We start from the raw sequence: 24,982 nt of genomic DNA, 5'->3' as shown, positions 1-24,982 counted from the left end.
ACTTGTTCTTTAGGACTATCCATTCACTTAATGATTTTGCTTAACTGTTGTAATTAGCTATACACACAGACCCATATACATAGAGCAGAGTGGCGGGGGGAATAATCTAGTTCTCAGAAAACCACGTGCAAGAGAGTGTTGGTGGTAGAACTTGGATCAAGGTCCTGCTGCTCATTGGCTTGCAGAGTAATGCAGGCACATTCTCTGGGGAGAAGTAAAGAGCAGCTCCTAGAGTCTGGCTTAGTATACCCAAATATTTTTTAGCTAAAAGCCGATAACATCAGAGCATCTTGACTCTCAGGTGTGTTCGTGGCATTTTTGTAGATCTTTGACACAGTTGAAACAAGAAAGGGGTTGGGAAATAAATGAACGTGTTGAAGACCTCCTATGCCAAAACTTCACAAACATGTTTTAAAAAGATAAAAAAGGAGAATACAGGTAGCAACCTCTTCGACCTCAGCCGCAGCAACTTCTTCCTAGGAACATTGCCAAAGGCAAAGGAAGCAAGGGCAAAAATGAACTGTTGGGACTTCAGCAAGATAAAAAGCTTTTGCACAGCAAAGGAAACAGTCCGCAAAACCAAAAGACGACCGACAGAATAGGAGAAGATATTTGCAAATGACATATCAGATAAAGGGCTAATATCCAAAATCTATAAAGAACTTATCAAACTCAGCACCCAGAGAACAAATAATCCAATCAAGAAATGGGCAGAAGACATGAACAGACATTTTTCCAAAGAAGACATCCAAATGGCCAACAGACACATGAAAAAGTGCTCAACATCGCTCGGCATCAGGGAAATCCAAATCAAAACCTCAATGAGATATCACCTCACACCAGTCAGAATGGCTAAAATTAACAAGTCAGGAAACGACAGTTGTTGGCTAGGATGCAGAGAAAGGGGAACTTCCTACACTGTTGGTGGGAATGCAAGCTGGTGCAGCCACTCTGGAAATCAGTATGGAGGTTCCTCAAAAAGTTGAAAATAGAGCTACCCTATGACCCAGCAATTATACTACTGGGTATTTATCCCAAAGATACAAATGTAGGGATCCGAAGGGGTACGTGCACCCCGATGTTTATAGCAGCAATGTCCACAATAGCCAAACTATGGAAAGAGCCAAGATGTCCATCAACAGATGAATGGATAAAGAAGATGTGGTATATATATACAATGGAATATTATGCAGCCATCAAAAAACCGAAATCTTGCCATTTGCAATGACGTGGGTGGAACTAGAGGGTATTACGCTAAGCGAAATAAGTCAATCAGAGAAAGACATGTATCATATGACCTCACTGATATGAGGAATTCTTAATCTCAGGAAACAAACTGAGGGTTGCTGGAGTGGTGGGGGGGTGGGAGGAATGGGGTGGCTGGGTGATAGACATTGAGGAGGGTATGTGCTATGGTGAGCGCTGTGAATTGTGTAAGACTGATGAATCACAGACCTGTACCTCTGAAACAAATAATACATTATATGTTAAAAAAAAAAAAGACAGTAGGAAGGAAAAAATGAAGGGGGGGAATCGGAAGGGGAGATGAACCATGAGAGACTATGAACTCTGAGAAACAAACAGGGTTCTAGAGGGGAGGACGTGGGGGGATGGGTTAGCCTGGTGATGGGTATTAAAGAGGGCACGTACTGAATGGAGCACTGGGTATTAGACGCAAACAATGAATCATGGAACATTACATCAAAAACTAATGATGTAATATATGGTGATTAACATAATAACATAATAAAATTTTTTAAAAAATTAAAAAAAGTTAACTTTGAAGTATGAGGCAGCATCTTACAATAGACCATAAACCCCTCTAACACAGTGAATTATAGAAAGCCAGCATTTAAATTTGGTCCATCTTATCCTTTTATTTATTTTTTTAATTGTATAGTTATACTTACTGGTGGACACCAGAGGTAATAAAACATTTACCACTGCCGTATGATGAAGGTAGGTACTGTTTCTCTTTTAGTTTTTATACCAACGGATTTTGGAATTATTCCTAAATGAGCTTGAAGCATTAAATTCTTGGCATGTAATATTTCATTAAAAAGGAATGACTACTCAGTTTTATGTTGCTGCTATAATAGGGGATTGTAACATCTTAGACAACTTTTTTAAGGGCAGCGATTGTGTTATACCTCTTTTATCCAAGTAGGCCAGTACTTTGTACTGTGTTTTATAGTTATTAGGTATGTCCCTGAAATGTCTAATGGATATATTAGTTTACCATTTTAAATTAGTACTGATTATATTTCTAGATATTTGGGGGTAATGGGAAGGAAGTGAAGACCCACTCACAAGGAGAAATAAAAACTTCCTGTGTCTAAGCAGTGGAAAAAGATACAGATGTGTATATAAAAGTACATTTTAGTCACTGAAGTTTAAATTTCATTTCATTAATTTGTCTGAAGGGCAGGAAAATTTTTATGTTAAATGAATGAACTCAAATGTACAATACATTCGAATGATGTTTCCAGTTGAAATAATTGCTCGATTTTAAATAGAGTGTAGTGCTGTTACTGATTCCCCTGACCTTGAACAAGCCAGTTTTCCCAGTTGTGAAAGGGCACTAAGTAAGAGCGACTCCCAATCTGGAACATTCTGCTTGAGGACTCCCATCTAGTCATGGTTAGGTATTCCAGCTTTGGGTGGTAAAGGCCATAAACCAAGATTACAAATGGTTTTTAGTTCTTAATAAATTATTAATTTTTAAAAAGTATTTGTAACCTTGAAATTCTGGGGAAAATCATAACTCATATTGCAAAGGTTTGTTGTTCTAGGAGAAATGAAAGGACTTTAACAGTCTAATGTTGGCCAAAAATAGGATTTGAAATATAAAGGAAAATTTAGTGAAATAGCTACATGATTTTTATCTAGAAGGCAGGGGGTATTTATTTAAGAACAAAAAGGAATTTAAAGAGCTGAGTATTTTTTTTTTAAGATGTTTATTTATTTGAGAGAGAGAGAGAGAGTACAAGTGGGGTGAGGGTCAGAGGGAGAAGCAGACTCTCCGCTGAGCTGGGAGCCTGATGCAGGACTTGATCCAGGGACTTCAGGATCTTGACCTGAGCCCAAGGCAGATGCTTAACAACTGAGCCACCCAGGCGCCCAGAGCTGAGTAGTTTGGTTTCTAAAACAACTCCCTGCTCCCACCCAGACTTTCGGGGGCCCTCCTGCCTCCTTGGAGCTTGTCACATTTGGCTTTGCACTGTATATTCTGTGCACATATCTCATCTCTTTCCCAAGTATATGAGTGCTAGAGGCAGGAGCTAAACATTGTTTGCCAGATGTCATCTAAAGAGTTTACGGAGTAACAGGCTTATCTCTCTTAGTTATCTGTGCTGCGAACTTAAAGAAGCTGATAGTGAAGAAGTTCCACAAATATGAAGAAGAGATTGACATCCACAACGAATTCTTTCGACCATACGAACTGAGTAGTTTTGATGATACCTTTTGCTTGGCTATGACAAGCTCAGCACGGTACGTTGTGAGTGCCCTGAGACTGTTGTAAGGATTTGGGAACTTTAGTTTTCTTGGTCTATATAGGTATGTCTTGCTTTGCCGCAAGTCCATTCCGCAAGCCTGCTAGTGGGGATTGTACAGCCTCTGAATACCACCTATGATGGGGAGCCCGCTGCTTCAGGAGGCAGTCCGTTCTAGTGTTAGATAAATGGAGTTAATTTCTTTCCTTTGGTAAGTTGAAACCTGCCTCTCATTGGTCCTAGTTTGTCATTTGGAATAAACTCGCTTTTTAAAATTGAACATAGAAATCGAGAGCCAGCATAAATTAGTTGGAAAAAAGCGTAGTCTTTGGTACCAGAAAGGTAGGAATGTGAATCATAGATCAGCCGCTGCCTACCTGTGTGACCCTGAGAAAATTATCTAATTTATCTACCTAGAAAATTAGTCTCAGTTTCTTCTTTTATGTAGATAAGGGCGTGTGCATTATACACGTATATACACATACATGCCAAGTGCCTTAATGGGGTGCCTGACACAGGTGGGTGACTAATAAATGGTGGCTCTCATTATATTATTATTTTTATTAGGAATAGGACAAGTGTGGTTCTTTTTCTGTATGATAGCCCTCCAGATATTTGAGGAAGCAGTGTTAATTTTTTTCAGGTAAATATCCTTCATTCTTTCTTTTCACAATTACTGTGTCATTGTTTCCAGACTCATCATCTTGGTCTGTCACTTTTGAATATATTACATTTTTTCAGAATTTGGTGGGATCTTTTAGAAAAGTGTTGGGACAAGAGTAAGAAAATTAGACAAAGCAAATCACTTCTTGGTTATTATATTTTATATTAAAGTTTGCATTTTTGTATTTTACATTTTCTTCCAATGTGATATAGGTATGCTAAACTTAATGTACATGTAGAAACATATCCTATGGTTTTGTTTCCGAGAAACCATTCTATATTTTGCTTTAGTTTCAGATGGAAAGTTTAGAATTTTTACTTGGTTGACTTTCAGTTAAACTTATTAAAAGTTTAGAAGTTTTAACCATAAGGTTATTGTCATTTCCAGAATATTTCACCTCAGCAAAGGATGAATGATTTTATGCATATGTATATATACAGTTGATTTTTTATTTGCAGGGGTTATGTTCTGTAAAGTTCCTGAAACAACTGGATTAGAGAGTACTGAACCATTGCTTTTTGGGGAAATATAGGGCTAGGTTCCTGGCAAGCCTCGGGTCACAACATTTTTATCAGCCAGTCAAAACATAACCATGGGGGCGCCTGGGTGGCTCAGTCGTTGGGCGTCTGCCTCCGGCTCAGGTCATGATCTCAGGGTCCTGGGATTGAGCCCCACATCGGGCTCCCTGCTTGGCGGGAAGCCTGCTTCTCCCTCTCCCACTCCCCCTGCTTGTGCTCCCTCTCTTGCTGTGTCTCTCTCTGTCAAATACATAAATAAAATCTTTAAAATATATATATATATATAACCATGTTATGTTGTTTCTGTTTAAAGATGCCTTATTAAATATATATTGTTGATTTATTAACATTGAACTCATAGCAGAGAACACTTTTTATTAACATTGAACTGACAGCAAACAACAGTATAACTCATATGAGATCAAAGCTTCTCCAACACACGTATTTCCTTTTTTTTTTTTTTTGAGGTTTTATTTACTCATTTGACAGAGAGAGAGAGAGAGAGAGTGAGCACGCACAAGCAGGGGGAGTAGCAGAGGGAGAGGGAGAAGCAGGCTACCCGCTGAGCAGGGAGCCCAATGTGGGCCTTGATCCCAGGACCCTGGGATCATGACCTGAGCTGAAGGCAGACACTTAACCGACTGAGCCACATGGGCACCCCAAAACACATGTTTTCTTTCTAACACACAGCTCTCTTGTGCCTAGAAACGCTAGAGAGCTTCAACACTATGCTTGGGGTCATTTGAGACAACAAGGTTACCAACAAAAAGCACAAAAAGGTGAAAAACATGGCAGTAAATAGACCGTGGAAAGGACACTTGCTTATAGCATGAGAGGTGAAACAAGAAGGCCGAGTGTCGCCTTCTTCTCCATCAGCTGAGAACATGAGCTTTGGGTTACTCTAATTTTTCACTGTTCTACACGTTTGCAAGTGATCATGAAAGCTCTGAGTGTTGGTTTTGGGGTTACAAGTAAATTTTAATGAGCAAACAAATTCTCAAATAAGGAGTCCACAAATAATGAGGATCGACTGTATATGTTCAAAAAGAAAGAAAAATTAAACCACTTACATTTTTAAAACAACATTTTCTCTTGAAGAGGCATTCTGGATCAGATTCAATTTTACTTTCTTTTCCTTCAAAAAATGTAGTGGGTCACACTTGGAGCGTTATCCTTGCCAAAGCCATAATTCTCATCAGCATAAACCATGCAACTCTGGTCTTTCTGGCATCTATGAGGAGTTTGGTCTGGTTATAGCAATAATTAGGAGGTAGGTTTTGCACAGTGCAGAAGTAGCTTCAGCTTATCTTCGTATGTGGTAAACTAAAAGTTTCTATTTAAAGTGTTCTAGTATTTTAATGAATTAACCCCAGCCTAATGAGGTAGATGCTGATACTTCAGTTCCAACACTCCTGTGTTTTTGATTATTGTGTCAGCCTCCCTGAGTAGTATAGTGTAATAAAAACATTGTGCTTTGCCATTGGTTTTATGAATTTAGTTTTACCTGAAAAGTAATTCTGATGTATAAACAAAGTGTATACATTGTGGCAACAATTTAGATATAACTCTGTTCCAACAGAGAAAATCTTAAATTCAAAACCACTGGGTCTCATAATCACGAAGAAAATTCATAGTGAAGACCGAGAGCTTGAAGTTACCTGGTGCCATTAGTTCATGGGGGTTTATGGCCTGGATCACCTAAGCTCCCCTGAACATTTGGCTCAGAATATATGTAGCTCTGAGGGCTAAGAAGGAATAGTATGAGAATGTGAATTGAACAAAAGTATCCTGTGGGTGGACAGTGATTCATATGGAATTTCTTTCCTCTTTCTTCAGTGACTTTATGCCTAAGACCGTTGGCATTGATCCAAGTCCATTTACAGTGCGTAAACCAGATGAAACTGGAAAATCAGTATTGGGGTAAGATTTGCATATAGAATGAAATTTTAAAGATTCATGTAAAATAATATGGCACTTGCAATATAATTTTCACCAAAAAGAATAACTTCAAGTCACATAGTTTGGAGCACATTCCATTTATTGCATCTGTGCAGGTGATTTATTCATAGTTCTGGGATCACTAAAGAATTCAACATTGAAAGAATTTATAGGAATTTCAGCAACGTGGTGCATTTTATTATTTTAAATTAGAAATATCACAGATGGCATAGGGACAGGTAGCAGATATTATGTGTTATATCCTATAAATAACTCAGCGTTCTCAGTTTCCCACAACATAAAATACTTAGGTAAAAATTTATAGTCATTTTATTTATTTTTGTTGGCATCCTGAGGAACCATTAAAACAAATATGCTCAGGTAGAGAAATTAATAGATTTTCTGTATATTACTGTAACATTGTTTTGGGGAAGACTGTTAAATCCAATAATTTGAGGAAGAAGTCAAATCATGTCTCCATCTTCATGCTTAGAAACTGGAGTGAGATGTGATATGTTCTGGCATGAGAATCTGTTACTGCCACTGACCTGAATAATCCCAGTGATGAGATTTTTTTTTAGACTCTGGCCAGAATCCCTGGCTAGACTGTAGATATTGAGTCCTAATTGTATTTGTGAGTGTGTATGGGATCCTGGTTGGACTCCAGCTACATGAGTGGTTTATGCAATGGGATGTACATTACTATTTCCAGATATACCATTTCTGTGGCTTTAAATAGCTGCATGTTAGGCCTTGGACTGGAAACTATGGAATTTAAGAGATGTTCTCAGGAATTCAGAATTCAAGGAGTTCCTGGAATAAATACATAAATAACCAGCTACATTATTGTATGGCACAGAAATGCCACTGACTTTAATTTTTACTTTACAGAAAGTCAGAAACTAACTTATTTTCTATAATATCTAACCCATAGTCAGATAGTACTTCATTTTCCTTTCCTAGAACGGTTCAGGATATTATGGCATTTTAACTCTTTTATAGAGAGTAGTTTTTAAAGAGTGAAATATTAAACATTTTTCATAAAAGCCAAAAATTTTACTATAAAATATTTTATTTTTTTAAAGATTTTTTTATTTATTCATTTGTCAGAGAGAGGGAGAGAGCACAAGCAGGGGGAGTGGCAGGCAGAGGGAGAAACAGGCTCCCCCCTGAGCAAGGAGCCCGAGGACCCTGGGATCATGACCTGAGCCAAAAGCTTAACCGACTGAGCCACCCAGGCGTCCCTATTTTCTGAGTTTAAAAGTAAACAGTATTCTTAACTACTCTCATACTTGGAACTAAAAGTAAATACTTTTATAAGTCTGAGTTTTGGGTTTTTTTTTTTACCCATCTATTCCCTACTATTAGTAGGAATGTCTAGCAGATATAGTTATTTACTAATAACACAAATTTTAAAATTTAGTTTATGTTCATTGGTTGCTCATTACTATGGTACAAATCATCAGCTGATGCTGTGATTGATAAAAATCATAGAAGGAAAGGAAATTTACATGGATTTGGCTATTGACCTTTTCTTGAATGTTTTACAAGTTGTAGCAAGATAATATTACTAATGTCCTAAACACATAGTTTACTATTATTGTACCATAAATTTTGAAAATAATGATTTCACTTACCAAAGGAAGACACAGTAACCAAGTGGTGAGAAGACTTTTCTGCATTGGTTTACACGCACTTACTGGTTTATTTTCTGAATTTATTTATTTATTTATAAAGATTTTATTTATTTATTTGACACAGTAAGAGAGGGAACATAAGCAGGGGGAGTGGGAGAGGGAGAAGCAGGCTTCCTGCCGAGCAGGGAGCCCGATGTGGGGCTCGATCGCAGGACCCTGGGATCATGACCTGAGCCGAAGGCAGACGCTTAACAACTGAGCCACCCAGGTGCCCCTATTTTCTGAATTTATAATAGGGCTTAAATTCATTTAAGGTCAGTACATGTACATGGTAAAACGTTAAGGTTTTCCCTTAATCACAACTTGAACCCAGGAACTAGTTTCTCACAGCCATTTTCTTGTGCTTCACTAGCACTAAGGTTTTGGACAGAATCATACATAGTGAATGTCAAGGATTTGGCTTAAAGATGCTTTATATCAATATTCATCTTTTTAAAGGAACAAAAGCAATAGAGAAGAAGCTGTCTTACAGCGGAAAACGGCAGCCAGCGCCCCGCCACCTCCCAGCGAGGAGGCTGTGTCCAGCAGCTCTGAGGATGACTCTGGGACCGACCGGGAAGAGGAAGGCTCTGTGTCTCAGCGCTCCACCCCAGTGAAGATGACGGACACAGGGGACAGTGCCAAAGTGACCGAGGTGTGCGGGAGAGGAGCTTGTGTCTGGCATGAGGCTTTGGACGATGATCTCTAAAATCCTACTTTCTGTTAAAAGGCTGAGAGAAAAGGTCGCATTATCTCATGCACACCATTCTAATGTGAGGTGTTTGAGGCACTGCAGAGATGAATACTTTTTTTTTTTTTTGGCTGAAGTATAATTTGACATACAATATTATATTAGTTTCAGATCACAACATAGTGATCCCACAATTCTATACATTATTCAATGCTCATCATAAATGTAGTCACCTATGACCATACAATGTTATTACAACATTATTGACTATATTCCCTATGCTGTACTTTTCATCTCCATGATTTATTTATTTTATAACTGGAAGTTTGTACCTCATAATTTCCTTCACCTTTTTTTCCTATGCCCGTACTTCCTCCCCTCTGGCATCCACCAGTTTGTTCTCTGTATTTATGAGTCTGTTTCTGTTTGTCTGTTTTTTAGATTCCACATATAACTGAAATCATGTGGTATTTGTCTTTTTCTGTCTGACTTATTTCACTTAGCATAATACCCTTGAGGTCTATCCATGTTGTCAAAAATGTCAAGAATCTCATTTTTTATGGCTGAATAATATTCCATTGCTTGTAGTATATGTGTATAAATACCACATCTTGCATATCCATTTATCTATTTATGGACACTTAGGTTGCTTCCATATCTTGGCTATTGTAAATAATGCTGCAATAAACATAGGGGTGCCTCTATTATCTTTTGAATTTGAATTGTTTTTGTGTTTTTTAGGTAAATATTCAGTAGTAGAATTACTGTATCATATGGCATGTCTGTTTTTAATTTTTTGAAGAACTCCATTCTGTTTTCCACAGTGGTTGCACCAATTTACATTCCCACTAACAGGGCATGATGGTTCCCTTTTCTCCACATCCTTGCCAACACTTGCTGTTTATTTCTTGTCTTCTTGATACTAGCCATTCTGACTGGTGTGAAGCGATAGCTCATTGTGGTTTTTATATGCATTTCCCTGATGTTGAGAGATGTTGAGCATCTTTTCATGTGTCTCTTGGCCATCCAGATGTCTTCTTTGAAAGAATGTCTATTTATGTCCTCTGCCCATCTTTTTAATCAGATCATTTGTTTTTTAGGTCTTGAGTTGTAGATGTTCTTTATATATTTTGGATATTAATCCCTTATTGGATATATCATTTGCAGATATCTTCTCCCATTTAAGAGGTTGCCTTTTGATTTTGTTGATGGTTTCCTTTGCTGTTCAAAAGCTTTTTATTTTGGTATAGTCCCAATAGTTTATTTTTGCTTTTGTTTCTCTTGCCTGAGGAGACCTATCCTTAAATATATTGCTAAGACTAATGTCCAAGAGATTATTGTCTATGTTTTCTTTTAGGAGTTTTATGCTCTCAGGTCTCACATTTAGGTCATTAAGAGATGAATACATTTAGCATAGACATTATTGAAATGGTTTCATTTTGAAATAAAATCAGTGTTTTTCAGGATGAAACCAGAGAGGGAGACAAACCATAAGAGACTCTTAATCTCAGGAAACAAACTGAGGGTTGCTGGAGTGGAGGGGGGTGGGAGGGATGGGGTGGCTGGATGATGGACATTGGGGAGGGTATGTGCTATGGTGAGCACTGTGAATTGTGTTAAGACTGATGAATCACAGACCTGTACCCCTGAAACAAATAATACATTATATGTTAATTTAAAAAAATTAAAAAAAATTGATGTTTTTGTTCCCATGTATAACAATAAATTTCTTATCACTTCAGAATTTTTAACCTGTCCGCTTTTGAGCAGCACATCCACTTGAGGTCCATTTATTTCCTTGCTTAGCACGTTGTTGGAATGTAGGGTTTGGACCTGGATCTCACAATCTTTGCATAGCCCCAGTGGGAAATTCATCCTGTTCAATTTGACATTACCAATATAAGGGAACATAAAAGGAAATAAACTACAAAAGAACCAAATCTAGCTTTAGGTAAATTTAATTCCCGGAAGTAGCCAAAAGTCATAGAAGTAGATATGGCAAGTAAAATGTGATAATATAAGAACTGAATCCATAATTCCAGGAGTTGGCAAATGACAGCCAATTGTCAAAATCCAGTCCACTGCCTTTTTTTATAAATAAAGTTTTATTGGAACTCAGCCATGCCTACTTGTTTACATATTGTGTATGGGTGCTTTTGCACTCTAACAGCAGAGTTGAGTAGTTGCAGCAGAGATGACATGACCCAAGGAACCTAAAATATTTACTATCTGGCCCTTTGCAGAAAAAGTTTTCTAATTCCTGCATTATACAAAAGGAACTAGTAATTATTTAATAGCTTTTTACCCTAAAACAAAGTATTTTTAGTGGAAACAAAATCAGATTTTTAAAAAACCATTCACTGAGAAGTTTAATGAATATATTGAAGAAATATTGTGATTGCTTTTGTGGAAAATTTCCCAGGTTCATTTTCTTCATCTTTGGAAATAATTAATATGCTAGATGTCTAAAAATTCTTCCTGGTTCCTTTTTGTTTTTAATTCCAGAATGTGGTCCAGCCCATGAAAGAGGTATATGGAATTAACCTCTCAGATGGTCTCTCAGAAGAGGATCTCTCCATTTATTCAAGGTAAACTACTTCTATGTAGAAATTAAGAAAAAAATGCAAATGTATTATTACAATACCTTACAGCTAGTATAACTTCTAAAAATGAAAATGGTCAACAATACAGAAGGAAATGAATTCCACTTGGAATACAGTAAAAGGGGGCGCCTGGGTGGCTCAGATGGTTAGGCATCTGCCTTCGGCTCAGGTCATGATCCCAGGGTCCTGGGATCGAGCCCCACATCAGGCTCCTGGCTCAGCAGGGAGCCTGCTTCTCCCTCTCCCTCTGCCTCTCTCCCTGCTCATGCTTTCTCTTCTCTCTCTCTGTATCTCTGTGTCTCAAATGAATAAATAAAATCCTTTAAAAAAAAAAAAGGAATACAGTAAAAGGTCAAATTCTGAAACATTGGTTTCTATTTGGAGTTAAAGGGCCTATTGCCTAAGACTCTCAGTCCCCTCAAAGATAAAAATTTATGATGTGTCCATGTATCCCAACCAGCTATGTATAAGCTGCAAGCTGAAGTACACATATATTTCTTTTTTTATTTTTTTATTATGTTAATCACCATACATTACATCATTAGTTTTTGATGAAGTGTTCCATGATTCATTGTTTGTGCATAACACCCAGTGCTCCACGCAGAACGTGCCCTCTTTAATACCCATCACCAGGCTAACCCATCCCCCCACCCCCTCCCCTCTAGAACCCTCAGTTTGTTTTTCAGAGTCCATCGTCTCTCATGGTTCGTCTCCCCCTCCAATTTACTCCCCTTCATTCTTCCCCTCCTATCTTCTTTTTTTTTTTCTTGACATATATTGCATTATTTGTTTCAGAAGTACAGATCTGTGATTCAACAGCCTTGCACAATTCACAGCGCTCACCATAGCACATACCCTCCCCAATGTGTATCACCCAGCCACCCCATCCCTCCCACCCCCCACCACTCCAGCAACCCTCAGTTTGTTTCCTGAGATTAAGAATTCCTCATATCAGTGAGGTCATATGATACAGGTCGTTCTCTGATTGACTTATTTCACTCAGCATAACACCCTCCAGTTCCATCCACATCGTTGCAAATGGCAAGAGCTCATTCCTTTTCATGGCTGCATTGCATTCCATTGTGTATATATACCATATCTTCTTTATCCGTTCATCTGTCGATGGACATCTTGGCTCTTTCCATAGTTTGGCTATTGTGGACATTGCTGCTATAAACATTGGGGTGCACGTACCCCTTCGGATCCCTACATTTGTATCTTTGTGGTAAATACCCAGTAGTGCAATTGCTGGATCGTATGGTGGCTCTATTTTCAACTGTTTGAGGACACTGTGCATTAGGTCTCTTTGGCTTATTTATTACACATTACACATTTGTACCCTTAAATACTATTCATCTTATCCTCCCCCTACCCCTTATCCCCTGGAAGCCACCAGTTTACTTTGTTTTTTTTCTTTTTATAGGTTTGACTTTTTAAATGAACTAAATCAGATAAAAAGCTGGGTTCAAAAACTGGTGACAATGACAACTAGGACTTATTTTAAAGTTGCTCTCATTTTAGTTTACTACCGAAGCAGCAATCAAGCAGTACAAAGGATACGCACCAGGATACAACCCCAGTTCCCGACAAGGTTACGCATGAGGCTCGGTGGTCAATGCAGCAGCCCTAATGGTAAAATCTGTCAGGGAGAGAGAAGCCCACTGCCCTGTGCTCACTGCATGTTTCACCACTGGCTCAGGAAGGGGCCCCATCAGCATGCCAGGATCTACCTACCAGCATAAAAGGCAATTCTCACACTATTATACTTTCATTCTCCCAGGTTCTCAGTCTTATTGAGTAATCAGACCTGCAACACGCCTGGCTATGCCTAACCACTTAAGAACATACCACTAGACATCAACAACATATCATTTTACATGCCAATATTATTTGTGGGATTATCTATCCCAATGCTACTCTCCATTACGATATAATATTGAGAATTGGCCTATATAAACTATTTGCTTAAAGCAGTTTATTACATATTGATTCCACAAACTATTACTTAAATGTAATTTGAATATATATAAGTTGAATAACTTATTTATAAGTGCAGAACAACTAAGGCTTCAAAGTAAGTTTGTTCATAATAAAAATAAAACATCGGGGTGCACATACCCCTTCGGATCCCTACATTTGTATCTTTGGGGTAAATACCCAGTAGTACAATGGCTGGATCGTAGGGTAGCTCTATTTTCAACTTTCTGAGGAAACTCCATACCATTTTCCAGAGTGGTTGCACCAACTTGCATTCCCACCAACAGTGTAGGAGGGTTCCCCTTTCTCCGCATCCCCGCCAACGTGTGTCGTTTCCTGACTTGTTAATTTTAGCCATTCTGACTGGTGAAGTACACATACATTTCTGTATTCTTGCATTAACAAAGTCCCAAGAGCAGATACCTTCTTACAAAATGAACCTGGGATATTGACGATTGAGGACCTTGCATTTGCGTTAGCTCTGGGGTGCTGGTGGGAGTGATGGTTGAGGAGGAAGAAGGAAATGGTGATATAAGGGCATCAAGTCAGAATGTTCTAGACCTTATTAAATAGACTAAGCTGAAAGAGGATCCACTGAAAGGTTTTCCCTGAAATCATATACATAATTTTGTGTGTGTGAGTGTGTGTGTTTCTGAGGGGAAACACAAAATTATAGTATCAGATTCTCAAAAGAATCCCTTACCTAGAAATCCTCAAGAACCTATGATAACCACTGTAAACACTTCCTCAGCTTAATACATGCACTGAGAGGACCTAATTATTGCATGTGAATACCATCCCACTTCATTCAAAGAAGTTTGGCCTATGTCAACTCTATAATATAAATGAGCACTGATGTTAAGGGGAGTATTTCATTTGCTGAATCCATCAAACTGGATATTGACAGCTTTTTACTTCAAATTAGTAAGATCTGCTATAATATGTAGAATATAAAAGTGCACAGCATCTCCTAATGGCAAAAGCACTGGTATGGCTCTCTTACTATTACTATCTTAACAGAAGCCCGTTTAGTCACCCAGAATTCAGGTCTGAACACACAGGTGCACAGTCACTTCTCCATCACAGCTGTCCCAATAGTGTGGCTAAACTCTTCAGCATTTGAAGTGAGCCTTTATAAGCAACATGATCTGGAAGAAGGAATTGTCTGGGGTTAGTGACTGCATAATAGCACTTTGCTTATTGCAGAGAGCAAGAGCACTTCAGTCAAGGACTGAAATTTTGGCTCACATTAATTAAGACAAAAGAAAGTGTCTCTTGCTTCAGGCATGACTTTTGCTTGGAGACTTTTTAGCTCAGACTGCCTCTGAGGCCCACTTTTAGTTCTCCCTTCTCAGGGAGTGAGATGCAACCCTGTTCAGCCACAATATCCCTGGGAACCAGTCTAAGAAGGGGACAAGGGCAGGCCCACAGGGAAGGGAGTATGCAGGGGAGGAAGGAATCCATGTCCTGGAATAAGATTCTGTGTTTGATATTCTGAAGAACAACACCTCCTCCTTTGATTTGTGTAACACTTTACAGTGTTTTATTTCTTCTTTGGACAACTGCGTAGTAGGCTGAAAAGATATTATTATCCCTCTTTATATGGGGCAAGAGCACAGAAAGAGCCATTCAGTGACTTACTTAGGAGACCTTTCCTGTGCTTCATGGGTACCTGTGATTTTAGACTATGCAATCGTTTTTATTCTCTTGATAATAGCTGCCCCTGCTTATGATGCAGACCTGGGGCGAAGGGGTGAAACAGACGTCTGGTCATCTCTTCCCCTCTCTGCAAGGCGCTCTTTACTGTGGGCAGACTGCTTCTCCTGGCGGCAGGGGCATCTCCCCTCCCCACCTGTCATGGACACTGTGATGGCAGAAGAGGCCTCCCTCCATCAGTACTGGGGGTGTGGCTGTGCCAGGGGGTGGCCAAATCCTTGGATTTCAGGAACTGACTGGTACCCTTTCTTGCCCCAGCTGGGCTCTGGGGCTCTCTTAGTGCCTCCTTGGATCCAGAGGGCAGAGCTTCAAGGGCAGGGCGAGAGTCCATGTAGTTCTGGCCTAAATTGACCTCAGAAGTTCTGCCTTCTCCCACTGCAGTTCTGCACCCAATTGGCTAGTATCCACCAAAGATTGTGTGTGTAAATACAGTGCCCTGGCCTGGCTTGCCTGTCGCAGCTCCCAACTGGGCAATCACAGGACGACGTGGAGAGAGAAGGAAGGCATTGGAACTGGCATCCGTAGCCTGTCTTCTAGCTTCCTGTTCTCCTGCTTGTTTTTCCTACTTTTGGCCTCAACCACCTTCGAATTCCTGAAGATCTCTTGGTTTTGTAGTTTGGTTCTAATCGCTTAGCCCTATTCTCTATACCTTCCTTTGCCCTCGGCTTTTCTGATATCTTTGGTTTGCTATCTCAACCGGACCTGGAAGTTTTCTACTTACTCCCCAAAGCCTCAGCCCTGTGCCAAATCATCTTTAAAAAAAAAAAAAAATTCTGGCAATGATTGTGCACATGATTTGGGAAGTTTAAAGTTCTGTACAAGTAACAGGTGTTATGTGACATTGTTCCCCAAAAATGGATCAAAAATGTTTACTTACTAAGATAAAAATTGGATAAAATTAAGTTATTTGAAAGTTTTCCAGTAGCACCCTAACAACTTAGTAATTGGTAATTTCTGCAGCACTTTTCTTGACCTTTAAAAAAAAGCTAATAAAAAATAAATTATTGGGGAGGCTATGTGCTATGGTGAGTGCTGTGAATTGTGTAAGACTGATGAATCACAAACCTGTACCCCTGAAACAAATAATACACTATATGTTAATAAAAATAAATAAAAATTTTCAAAATTTTTAAAATTTTTAAAAAAAGAAAAAATAAATTATAAAAGTATCAATAATTATCAAAGGAAAATATTTTAAATAGTAGAAAATTGGGAAAGGAGTCAGCCCTTTAATCGTGCCCCATAACCTCCCAGGGCACATTAGAACAAAATTACAAGCCATGCCCCTGAGGGGAAGATGGATGCCTGGAGCACAGCCCACACTAGGACAAGTATGCACTTGAGAAATAGTGGGTGGTGCTTGGCCTATCAGCCCATTGGCCCATTGCAAGGGATCCTCCTGTCCTGTGGAGCTGGCTGGGGGCGAGTCCCTGTGACTCTTAGCTTTAGGGCTGGATGAGTGTTGTTCCGGGCTTCTCTAAGGAGGGGTGGTGTGGCTGTGGGGCTCAGCAGGTGGTCTCCTCCACCCCCCCCCGCCCCGCCCCACAGTTGAAAGTACGTGAGTGGCTGGAGTACACTTGGGGATTCTTGTGGCCCTAAGGAGACAGAGTCCACATGCTGGGTTTTCAGCAGTGTCCCTGCTTTGGGAGATGGATCCCCGGCCTGATCCTGTTCTTTGTCATTTGTCCCACCGCGAATGCCTCTGCTCGTGTTCTGCTAGCATCCTGCTGCAGTTACCCTTAGATAAGGGAGGCTCTGAAAGTTCATCCTCCTGGCTTCAGAAACACTTTGGTTCAAGTTCTGTGTCACATTGAAGTAAACTGAGACACAGAATTCCTCCTTCATTTGTAACGAACCCACTGTAAAATCAGGCCCCCACTTGTAAGGACAGTCTTGGGTTGCATAGGGCACTCTCGTGCGCTTTTCTAAAATAAGCAGACTGCTGTCATTTGAAAGCTCATACCATTTTGTGTAATCTGCTGCATTTATTGCAAGTGGTTCCTTCTTTAGCTTAGTTTTTATCTATTGTAATTTGTAGATTTGTTCAGCTGGGTCAGCGTCGACATAAACAAGACAAGAGCAGCCAGCAACTCTGTTCCAGGTGCCCAGATGGAGTTATAAAGCTGTAAGTACTGGATGAGACCTTTCAAAAATCTTTGTATTCATGCTATTCACAGTACTTTTTTTTGTAGACTTTTTAAAGAAAATTATTCAGTCTTGTCACCATATTAGTATAAGCACTAAAGCATCTCTTCCTGATGTCTTATCCAAGAATAACTGGGTAGCTGTGGGGATGGGAAAGAGATCAGCAGCTTTGACTTGAAATGTGCCCTTTGGAGGTGGGATTGGAGTTGCTGGAGGCTTCCCTCCATAAACTTGGCTCTCCACTGGGTAGAGATGGGTTTGACGAAATAGCTCTGATCCTGGAGACAGGATCCTTGGGTTCAATACAAGACCCTTGAGGGCACTGATGGATTTGTCTCTTCTAGCTGTATATCCCCACAGTTCTAATGACTTGCTGTAAGTTAAACAGGTGTTTAGTAAATTTTTAAACAGAATCGGGTTCATATCCTAGATCACAGCCCTACTACTTATTTTTTTAACCTTGATTAAGTAATTTAAGTCTATGTGGCTATTTCCTCATCTGCAAAATGGGATGGTAATAGCACCTACTTTGTAAGAGGGTGGTAGCCTTAAAAGCAATAATGCATTCAAAATGCTGAGAAACAGTATCTGGAAAAAGTTCTCAGTAAATTGTAATCACCACCACTATCATCATCATCTTCATCGTTATTCTCTGCTTTTTGGGACCAAACAAAGCAAAGGTTGTGACCAGGAAAGGCTCCTAATGCCATATGCCCAGTTGAGTTTCTTCTAGAAAATGGGTCGCTGTGGATATTAAATGAGGTAGTATACGTGAGGTGTCTAGATCAGTGCCTTGCATATAGTTGACATTTAGCAAATATTCTCTTCCCTTTTCTTAGAGCAACTTTATCAGATTGTTTAATACATTTTTGATCAATATTGATTGCCTAACGTCTCTGTGTACTACGTCTGCATGTTCCTGATTGATAGTTAAGAGGCGGTTATAATAATGCAGGCAAAGACTGGAGCCTTGGAGAGTACTGGCTAGGAGGAGTTAGGAAATGGAATAGATTTGGGGAATATTTAGGAGGTGAAATGGGACCTGGATACTGATTCATCATGGAGGGAGAGAAAGAAGTCCTTATCAAGAATGACCCTTAGATTTTTTGGTTTGTGTAACAGGTTTCATTGATTGATTGATTGACTGATACATTTATTCATTTAGCAGATAGGTATTGAGTACATCTGTGTTAGGACCATTCCAAGCTTTCATTTACTGAGGTAAGGAGTGCTACGGGAGGATGCAATTTGCATTTACAGTAGCATCCAGGTGGCCGTGTTTAGGAGGCAGTTGGGCCAACTGATCTGGAAGTTCTGGGGATAGAAATGGGGATAGTCATTTCATTCTGGGGATGTGCATGCCTATGGGTGATAATTAAAGCCACTGGCTAGGGATTAGACCACCTGAGAAAAGAAAATAGAGTGAAAAAAGGTCTTCAACTGAGTCTTGAGGGGATCTGAGTCTAGCAGCTGAGAGAGAGAGAAACTCCCAATGAAGGCAGAGATGGCTAATCCAAGAAGGGGAAGGAATGGGACAGTGTTTAATCACAGCCTCCCAGAAGGGCTGCTTATCCCTCCCTTCTCTCCCTGTCACTGTTTTTTTCTTTTTTTTAAATATATAAACTCCTATTAATTTAGAGACCATTTTTTCTTTAAGTCTAATTAGCAAATGGAAGTTTGGGCTCCCAAATGAATTGAAATAGATTGGCTAGAAAAGGAAAGTATTTAAATGTGTTAGTAACAAAATAGACTCTGTTAACTAAATCATATTATACAAATTGATTATTCCATTAAAATAGTATGGCACAACTTGGGAGAAAAAGATGAAGTGACCAGAGCATACAAAATAAAAGTATTTTGTGTTTTCTTCCATATTGCATCTACTTTGATCCACAGTTGGCCTTGCAGTAGTTACTTTTAAATTCTTTTCTTAAAATGTTTAGTATTTACTTTTCTGAGTCCTAGACCTTATGAAAACCTTATGGATCTAGAATTTTTTTAACCTTTGCACTTAATTAGTAAAGAATCTAACATGAGTGTCTTTTTGCACAGCATCTTCAATAGGGTAACAGAGCCCAGTAGGTTCAGCATTGTGTTGTCATGGCAACTGCCCAAGAGTGTTGTTGTGGTTGTTTTGGGGGGGATGTCTTTGTGTATGTGCATGGGTGCCTGCTTTAAACTGAAATTCTCTAACTAGAATCTTAAAATGTCAACTATTCATTTTTAGATTTTGAAAGCTATGCCAAAACCAAGAGCAATTAGATTTATATGAGATTATTGAAATCCTCATCTTGTTATGTTTTAGGTTCTAATTTTAAAACAGTAATGTGCCTACTCATCTCTAGATAATTTGCAGTCTTACCAATTTTTCTTAAAATCCTGAGGCAAACCAATATTCCTTTTCTAAATGTGAGGTCAATACAACACCAAATGTAAAAATATCAGCGGTAAACAACTGACAAGCCAGTGTAGCAGGGGCCCTCAGTACGTATGGAGGTGCAGAAACCTGGATGGGCTAGCTGGACACTTTTCATCCAAGATTCTGGGGACATTTCTTAGAAGTGGATGTTGAATCCAAACTGGTCCGTGTCTACACTGTTAGCCCAAATATCAAAGCTGTATTTCATTTGAGTGTGCCTCTCCCTTTGACTCTTACCACTCCTTGAGTGTATGGGTGGCGACTAGGGAGAAATGACGTCAGCTGACATTCACTAACACTCACGTAATACCTTAACCTGAATTAACTCAATTCTCATAGTAACCCTATTATCTTCCTATCATCCTCACTGTACAGATAGGGAAACTGAAGCATAGAGAAATTGTGTAGTTTGCTCAAAGTCAAACAGCTAGCAAGTGGAAGAACCAGGATTCAAACCCAGACGGGCTGGCTCCCCATTACTATACATGCCTCATGTTACCAGCTGCTTTTATAACCACAGTGGTAGAAATACTGAGTAATTAGTGTGAATAGCCCTCACGTTGATCCTCTGACCTCATCTGGGTTTGTAGACATCTCTGCATGCAGACATAATGTTTCTGCTCTGTTAATACTGAATTTTGTTTTCATATTTAAATATAATATACCTTTATTCTTTTCTCAGGACCCAGCATATTGTCCCCCATGTAGACACCCAGCATATTGTCCCCCATGTAGACATGCTTCTTGAGCAAGGGTAGTTTGCTTGACGTAAAGCTCGGTATAGAGGCCATTTAGCCATTATCAGAATAGCGCTACTGCTATTTATGATGGTTGCTATCCCACTAGGTTATAAGTTCCTAGAAGGCAGCCCATCTTTGTACGGGTTGCCCTCAGAATAATATGTTAAATTGAATGCTCAGTAAATATTTGTTGAAATGTCCCGAATCTCGTCTCCTCGCCCCCTGCCCCATTACTCTCAGAGTCTGTATGAGGCCCTGAGCATCCCTACCTAGAAGCTCACCTCACCAGCATCTCCCTGGTTTTCAGCCACCCTCCCAGTGGCTCCTTTCTCCCCCTATCCTTGAACATTCTTTAGTTTTTCCCCTTATTCTGTTTCCTGCTCATAAGCCCTCTGCCCTCCCCTACTTCTTTGTTCCCTTCTGATGGAAGAAAAAAGCAAGCAAGCACACCAAATTTTTAGCTTTTTTTTTTCTCTCTCCTGTTTCCACTTGCACCTGTGACCCAATGCAGAGTGAGAAGGCCCCAAGTGGAAGGACTGGCTGTGCCAGGGCAGGCAGGGTGATGTGCGGCCCGGCAGTGATTCACTGTATTCATGCAAGACCAACCTGTTCTCATTTTACACTCCTACCAGTTCTCTGCGAGTTTTTAACTGAGCAACAAATGCCAATCAGTGTAGGTTAAAAAGAACATGAACACACATATTATTAGTGCCTACTATTCTGAGCCAGGAATAGGTCTCACTCGTTTAAAAACTACCTCTAAGAAATGGTTCAAAATATAATATATAGGGTTTGGATAAATACTATCTAACTTAGGGTTCGTCCAACACAGGGTGAGCTGAAATGTAATATAAGGTAAATAAGGATGTTTACTCTTTCAGGACCATCAGGTTAATTTATTCCCTAAGTCCATTTCACAGTAAGAAGCATTTCATATACTGACCTTACAGTGAATGCCCCCAGGTAAGGGTTTCTGTTAGGGGATGCGCTTCATGAATCACAGAGTGCTTTCACACAGTGAGAATTAGCGCACCTTTTCACACTGATGAGATGAGCGTGGCACAGTGGCCGTGATGAACTCAAGTTTGTTTTCTTTTCATGAGTCGTTTTCAGTAATGTATCCCCAATATGCGAGGCACTCTCTAGGGTCCCCTGCACTGATCTCATCTAGTGCCCTGCAGACAATGTTCTGGGCTCTGGGCTGCCGGCGCAGTATTTCTACCTTAATGGGTAACACTTGTCACTTTCCTAAACACCTGAGTACAGTCTTTAAAGGTTTAAGGATTTAGAGCAGTTGGGAGGCAGTGGTCAGTGATTCATCAGCTAATTCCCTCCACACTTCGGAGATGAAAGGTGACAAGGAGGCCCGTCTGTGACCTCTTCCTCATCCCAGAAGTTACCACGACAGTCTCTGCCCCTTTTTCCTTCTGGGCTTTACTTTTCTCTCTTCTTTTTTACCCTCTTTAGCTTTTCCTTTTTATCTTTTCTGTTCCTAAACGCCCTCATTCTGTCCACTCCCTCCCTTTCTATATTTCTTTTACTTTTACCTTCCTCTCTCTGGCCACTCCTCTCCCTCGCTGTCCTCTCTCCATCCCTCCAGGGTAGTTTTAACTATTTTTTTTCTTTTTAATACAGTAACTTCTCCAAAATGCAAGTTTCCTTCATGTATTTTACAACAGTGCTTTTCAGGGATGCCTGGGTGGCTCAGTCGGTTAAGCATCTGCCTTTGGCTCAGGCCATGATCCCAGACCAAAGGATTCTGGGGTCAAGCCCCGAGTTCAGCTCCTTGTTCAGCAGGGAGCCTGCTTCCCCCTCTCCCCACCCGCTCATGTTCTTTCTCACTCTCTCTCTCACACATAAATAAATTCTTAAAAAAAAAAAAAAGAACAGTGCTTTTCAAACTAATTCTTACTCATAAGTGGGCCACGAAATTATTCGAGTGGGCCTCCCACACGGTGAAATAAAATAAAACTGAACTGAATCCAAAAGAGAATTCCAGTGCATGGCACAAAGTATAGTTGTCTTGATGAGTGGAATTTTCTTTCTCTGCATAAATACAGCTGTATATTGGTTTGCTATGCAAAGCGCATTTCTTATTGTAGGTAATAGTCACAGGTTGGATTTACGTGAATGCACCTTCTCTGGCACTATATGAATTAAAAAACTTAGCTCAGTTCTTGGCATGCAGGCATTTAATAAATGTTTGTTGATTGAAAATGTGGTGTGTGTGTGTGTGTGTGTGTGAGAGAGAGAGAGAGAGTGTGTGTGAGAGAGAGAAAGAGTGAGTGATTTCTCTTGGGAATAAGTAGAAACAGAAGGGAGGTCAGGAAGAAAAGGGGTCAGGAAGGGATGAGAGACTATTCTGTGGTACGTCCATAGTGGGTAAAGTAAATGGAGGCCTTGAAAAATATACTCTCATTATGTAAAATGAATCAAGAGCTAGGATGGGCCTGTAAAAGGGAAGAGGTAGCAGGAAGCTGCAGCTGAAAGTCAGAATGAAAGAGCCATTAGATACATAGATAAAGTGAATGTCTCTTTATTTGAATGTTATCTACAATGGCATCTACCTACAATGTTAAGATAAACTTAATGGAACAAGGTGAATTTGGTGAAACTTTCAGGGAGGGCTATCCTGAAAGATTTCTAGCATATAAGGAATAGTAAATATAAATTTAATTGTAGGTACTTAATGTTATTAATTTAAGGTATCAAAATGACTTTATTGTATATTTTTTAAAATTATGTATATTGCCTATTTTATTTTGGTGACTCCCATTTATGGGAGCTTTCACAGGTTAACATGAGGTCTTAAGTACCCCCTTAACATGGGTTTTGTTGTTGTGTTGTTTTCAGGAACATAGCTCTTGTGTAACGTGAGGTTAACTTCTGTAAGGTAAGCTCTTACCTTACTCATAAAACATTAAAGGCATTAAATGGCGGATATTCAAAGCATGCTCACAACTGTGTGTTTGCAGTGCACAGTTGAAAGGGATACAGTCCCTGCCTCTGAGGGTTTGCATTGACCCATGGGGTCAGTGTTCCTAGGTGGTGGGGAGGTGCTATGAAGCTGTTAGCAGAGCAGGCTTTGGGGGTGCAGAGAAGAACCCAAATCAGACAGATTCCTGGGTAGGCTTTATTCTCAGGCTAGATTCTAAAGGAAAGATGGAGTTACTTGGTTGAAGAAGACAAAGAGGGCTCTGGGCAGAGGCTCCAGACCATGCACCGCTTTTGGAGATCCATACATAATTCTATGTGTAATGTAAGGGGATTGTCAGGTAGGTAGGAACAAGATCAAGCGGAGATGCCAAGTGAGAGAGCATGACCCTTATCCTTACAAGTGGGTTTTAATCAGAGGAGTGATAGGCTTATATTTGCATTTTAGAAAGGTCACTCTGGAAATAGCGTGGAGAATGGATTGGAGGCTGGGAGATAAACAACGTATCTGTCGGAAACATCAGGACAAGAAAAGGATTGGAGTCTGCTCTTGGCCGTTGAAATAAAGAAGGGGCTTTATTTTGCAAAGGTAGAATCTATAAGACTTGGTAGGACTTGGTAAGACTCGGTGTAGTGGATTGGGTGTGAGGAACATGGAGAGGCCAGGTGTTTTCTAGTTTGGTTGACTAGATTTGGCAGTGGGTTACTGGGATTGGAGATACAGGACAGACTTAAGTTTGGGGGCTAAGATATTTCATTTATGACAGTAATAGCACTTACAAGATGATTTATCTGGGGCTCAGGAGGTTTTAGATTATAGAGATTAGATAAATTTCAGTTTCGGGTTTTGTTGTTTGCTCTTGATTTAAACAACAAGCAAGTTAAATTTCTTTCTCTAAAGGGGTTCCAAGTTAAATAGATTATTATACATGCTTTTACATTTTTCTGGAGACCCATGTTCAGATTAGAGGACAAAAAAATCCTTCAATTGCTGATAGAGATGAAGAATTCATTAGAGTTTTAAGTGTATTTTTAGCCCTTAAAACACTGTCTTATTTTGTATACGAACAAGCTGGTTAATCCTGAGCAGATTTGGATATCTGATATGGCCATGTGAGGGGTATTACTCATTGGTTTTCTTCGCTCTACATACAGGAATCACATTTTGTAACTGTTTAACCTTTTGTTATTTTGTTAGTTTACCTAGTTATCATCAGTTTTCTGTATGGAAGTTGAGTGGGATGGTTTTGGGCAGATGGGATGATGGTTGAGCCTCGTGCTGTGTCACCGTGGCTTCCCCACAGCCATTCCTTTTGCACAATGAGAATGTGTGCCCAGGTATGATGCATTCGTGGCCCCTGCCTCCTTTGATCATATATGAGAAGTCTTTTCAGTTGAGATAAATTTTTGGTTGAAAGATGAAAAAGCTTCTGATTTCTTATTTAAACATAGCTGTACTACCCAATG

At 39.7% G+C, this 24,982-nt stretch overlaps 1 protein-coding gene across 4 annotated transcripts in view; it reads left to right on the top strand.

The window, feature by feature from the left end:
• The window catches only part of FIG4 (FIG4 phosphoinositide 5-phosphatase), a 129,584-nt gene that overhangs the window by 70,129 nt on the left and 34,473 nt on the right, over window positions 1-24,982 (top strand). The window contains exons 17-24 of one of the 4 annotated variants that reach the window (XM_088023893.1): window positions 1,901-1,959; window positions 3,345-3,492; window positions 6,513-6,596; window positions 8,750-8,945; window positions 11,487-11,569; window positions 17,316-17,402; window positions 23,435-23,474; window positions 23,964-24,056. In XM_088023893.1, the coding sequence (XP_087880019.1) occupies window positions 1,901-1,959; window positions 3,345-3,492; window positions 6,513-6,596; window positions 8,750-8,945; window positions 11,487-11,569; window positions 17,316-17,402; window positions 23,435-23,453 (676 nt within the window). In that variant the 3' untranslated portion in view covers window positions 23,454-23,474; window positions 23,964-24,056. Of the gene's footprint in view, window positions 1-1,900; window positions 1,960-3,344; window positions 3,493-6,512; window positions 6,597-8,749; window positions 8,946-11,486; window positions 11,570-17,315; window positions 17,403-23,434; window positions 23,475-23,963; window positions 24,057-24,982 lie in introns of those variants that run through there. The other 3 variants (XM_028104172.2, XM_028104171.2, XM_028104173.1) reach the window with 3 other exon arrangements.

Source organism: Eumetopias jubatus, unplaced genomic scaffold (genome assembly GCF_037043125.1).
Source record: "Eumetopias jubatus isolate StellerSeaLion01/CBP00866 unplaced genomic scaffold, mEumJub1_p1.0 scaffold_6, whole genome shotgun sequence".
Classification (NCBI taxonomy): domain Eukaryota; kingdom Metazoa; phylum Chordata; class Mammalia; order Carnivora; family Otariidae; genus Eumetopias; species Eumetopias jubatus.
This window is presented reverse-complemented; position numbering and strand designations above follow the sequence as displayed.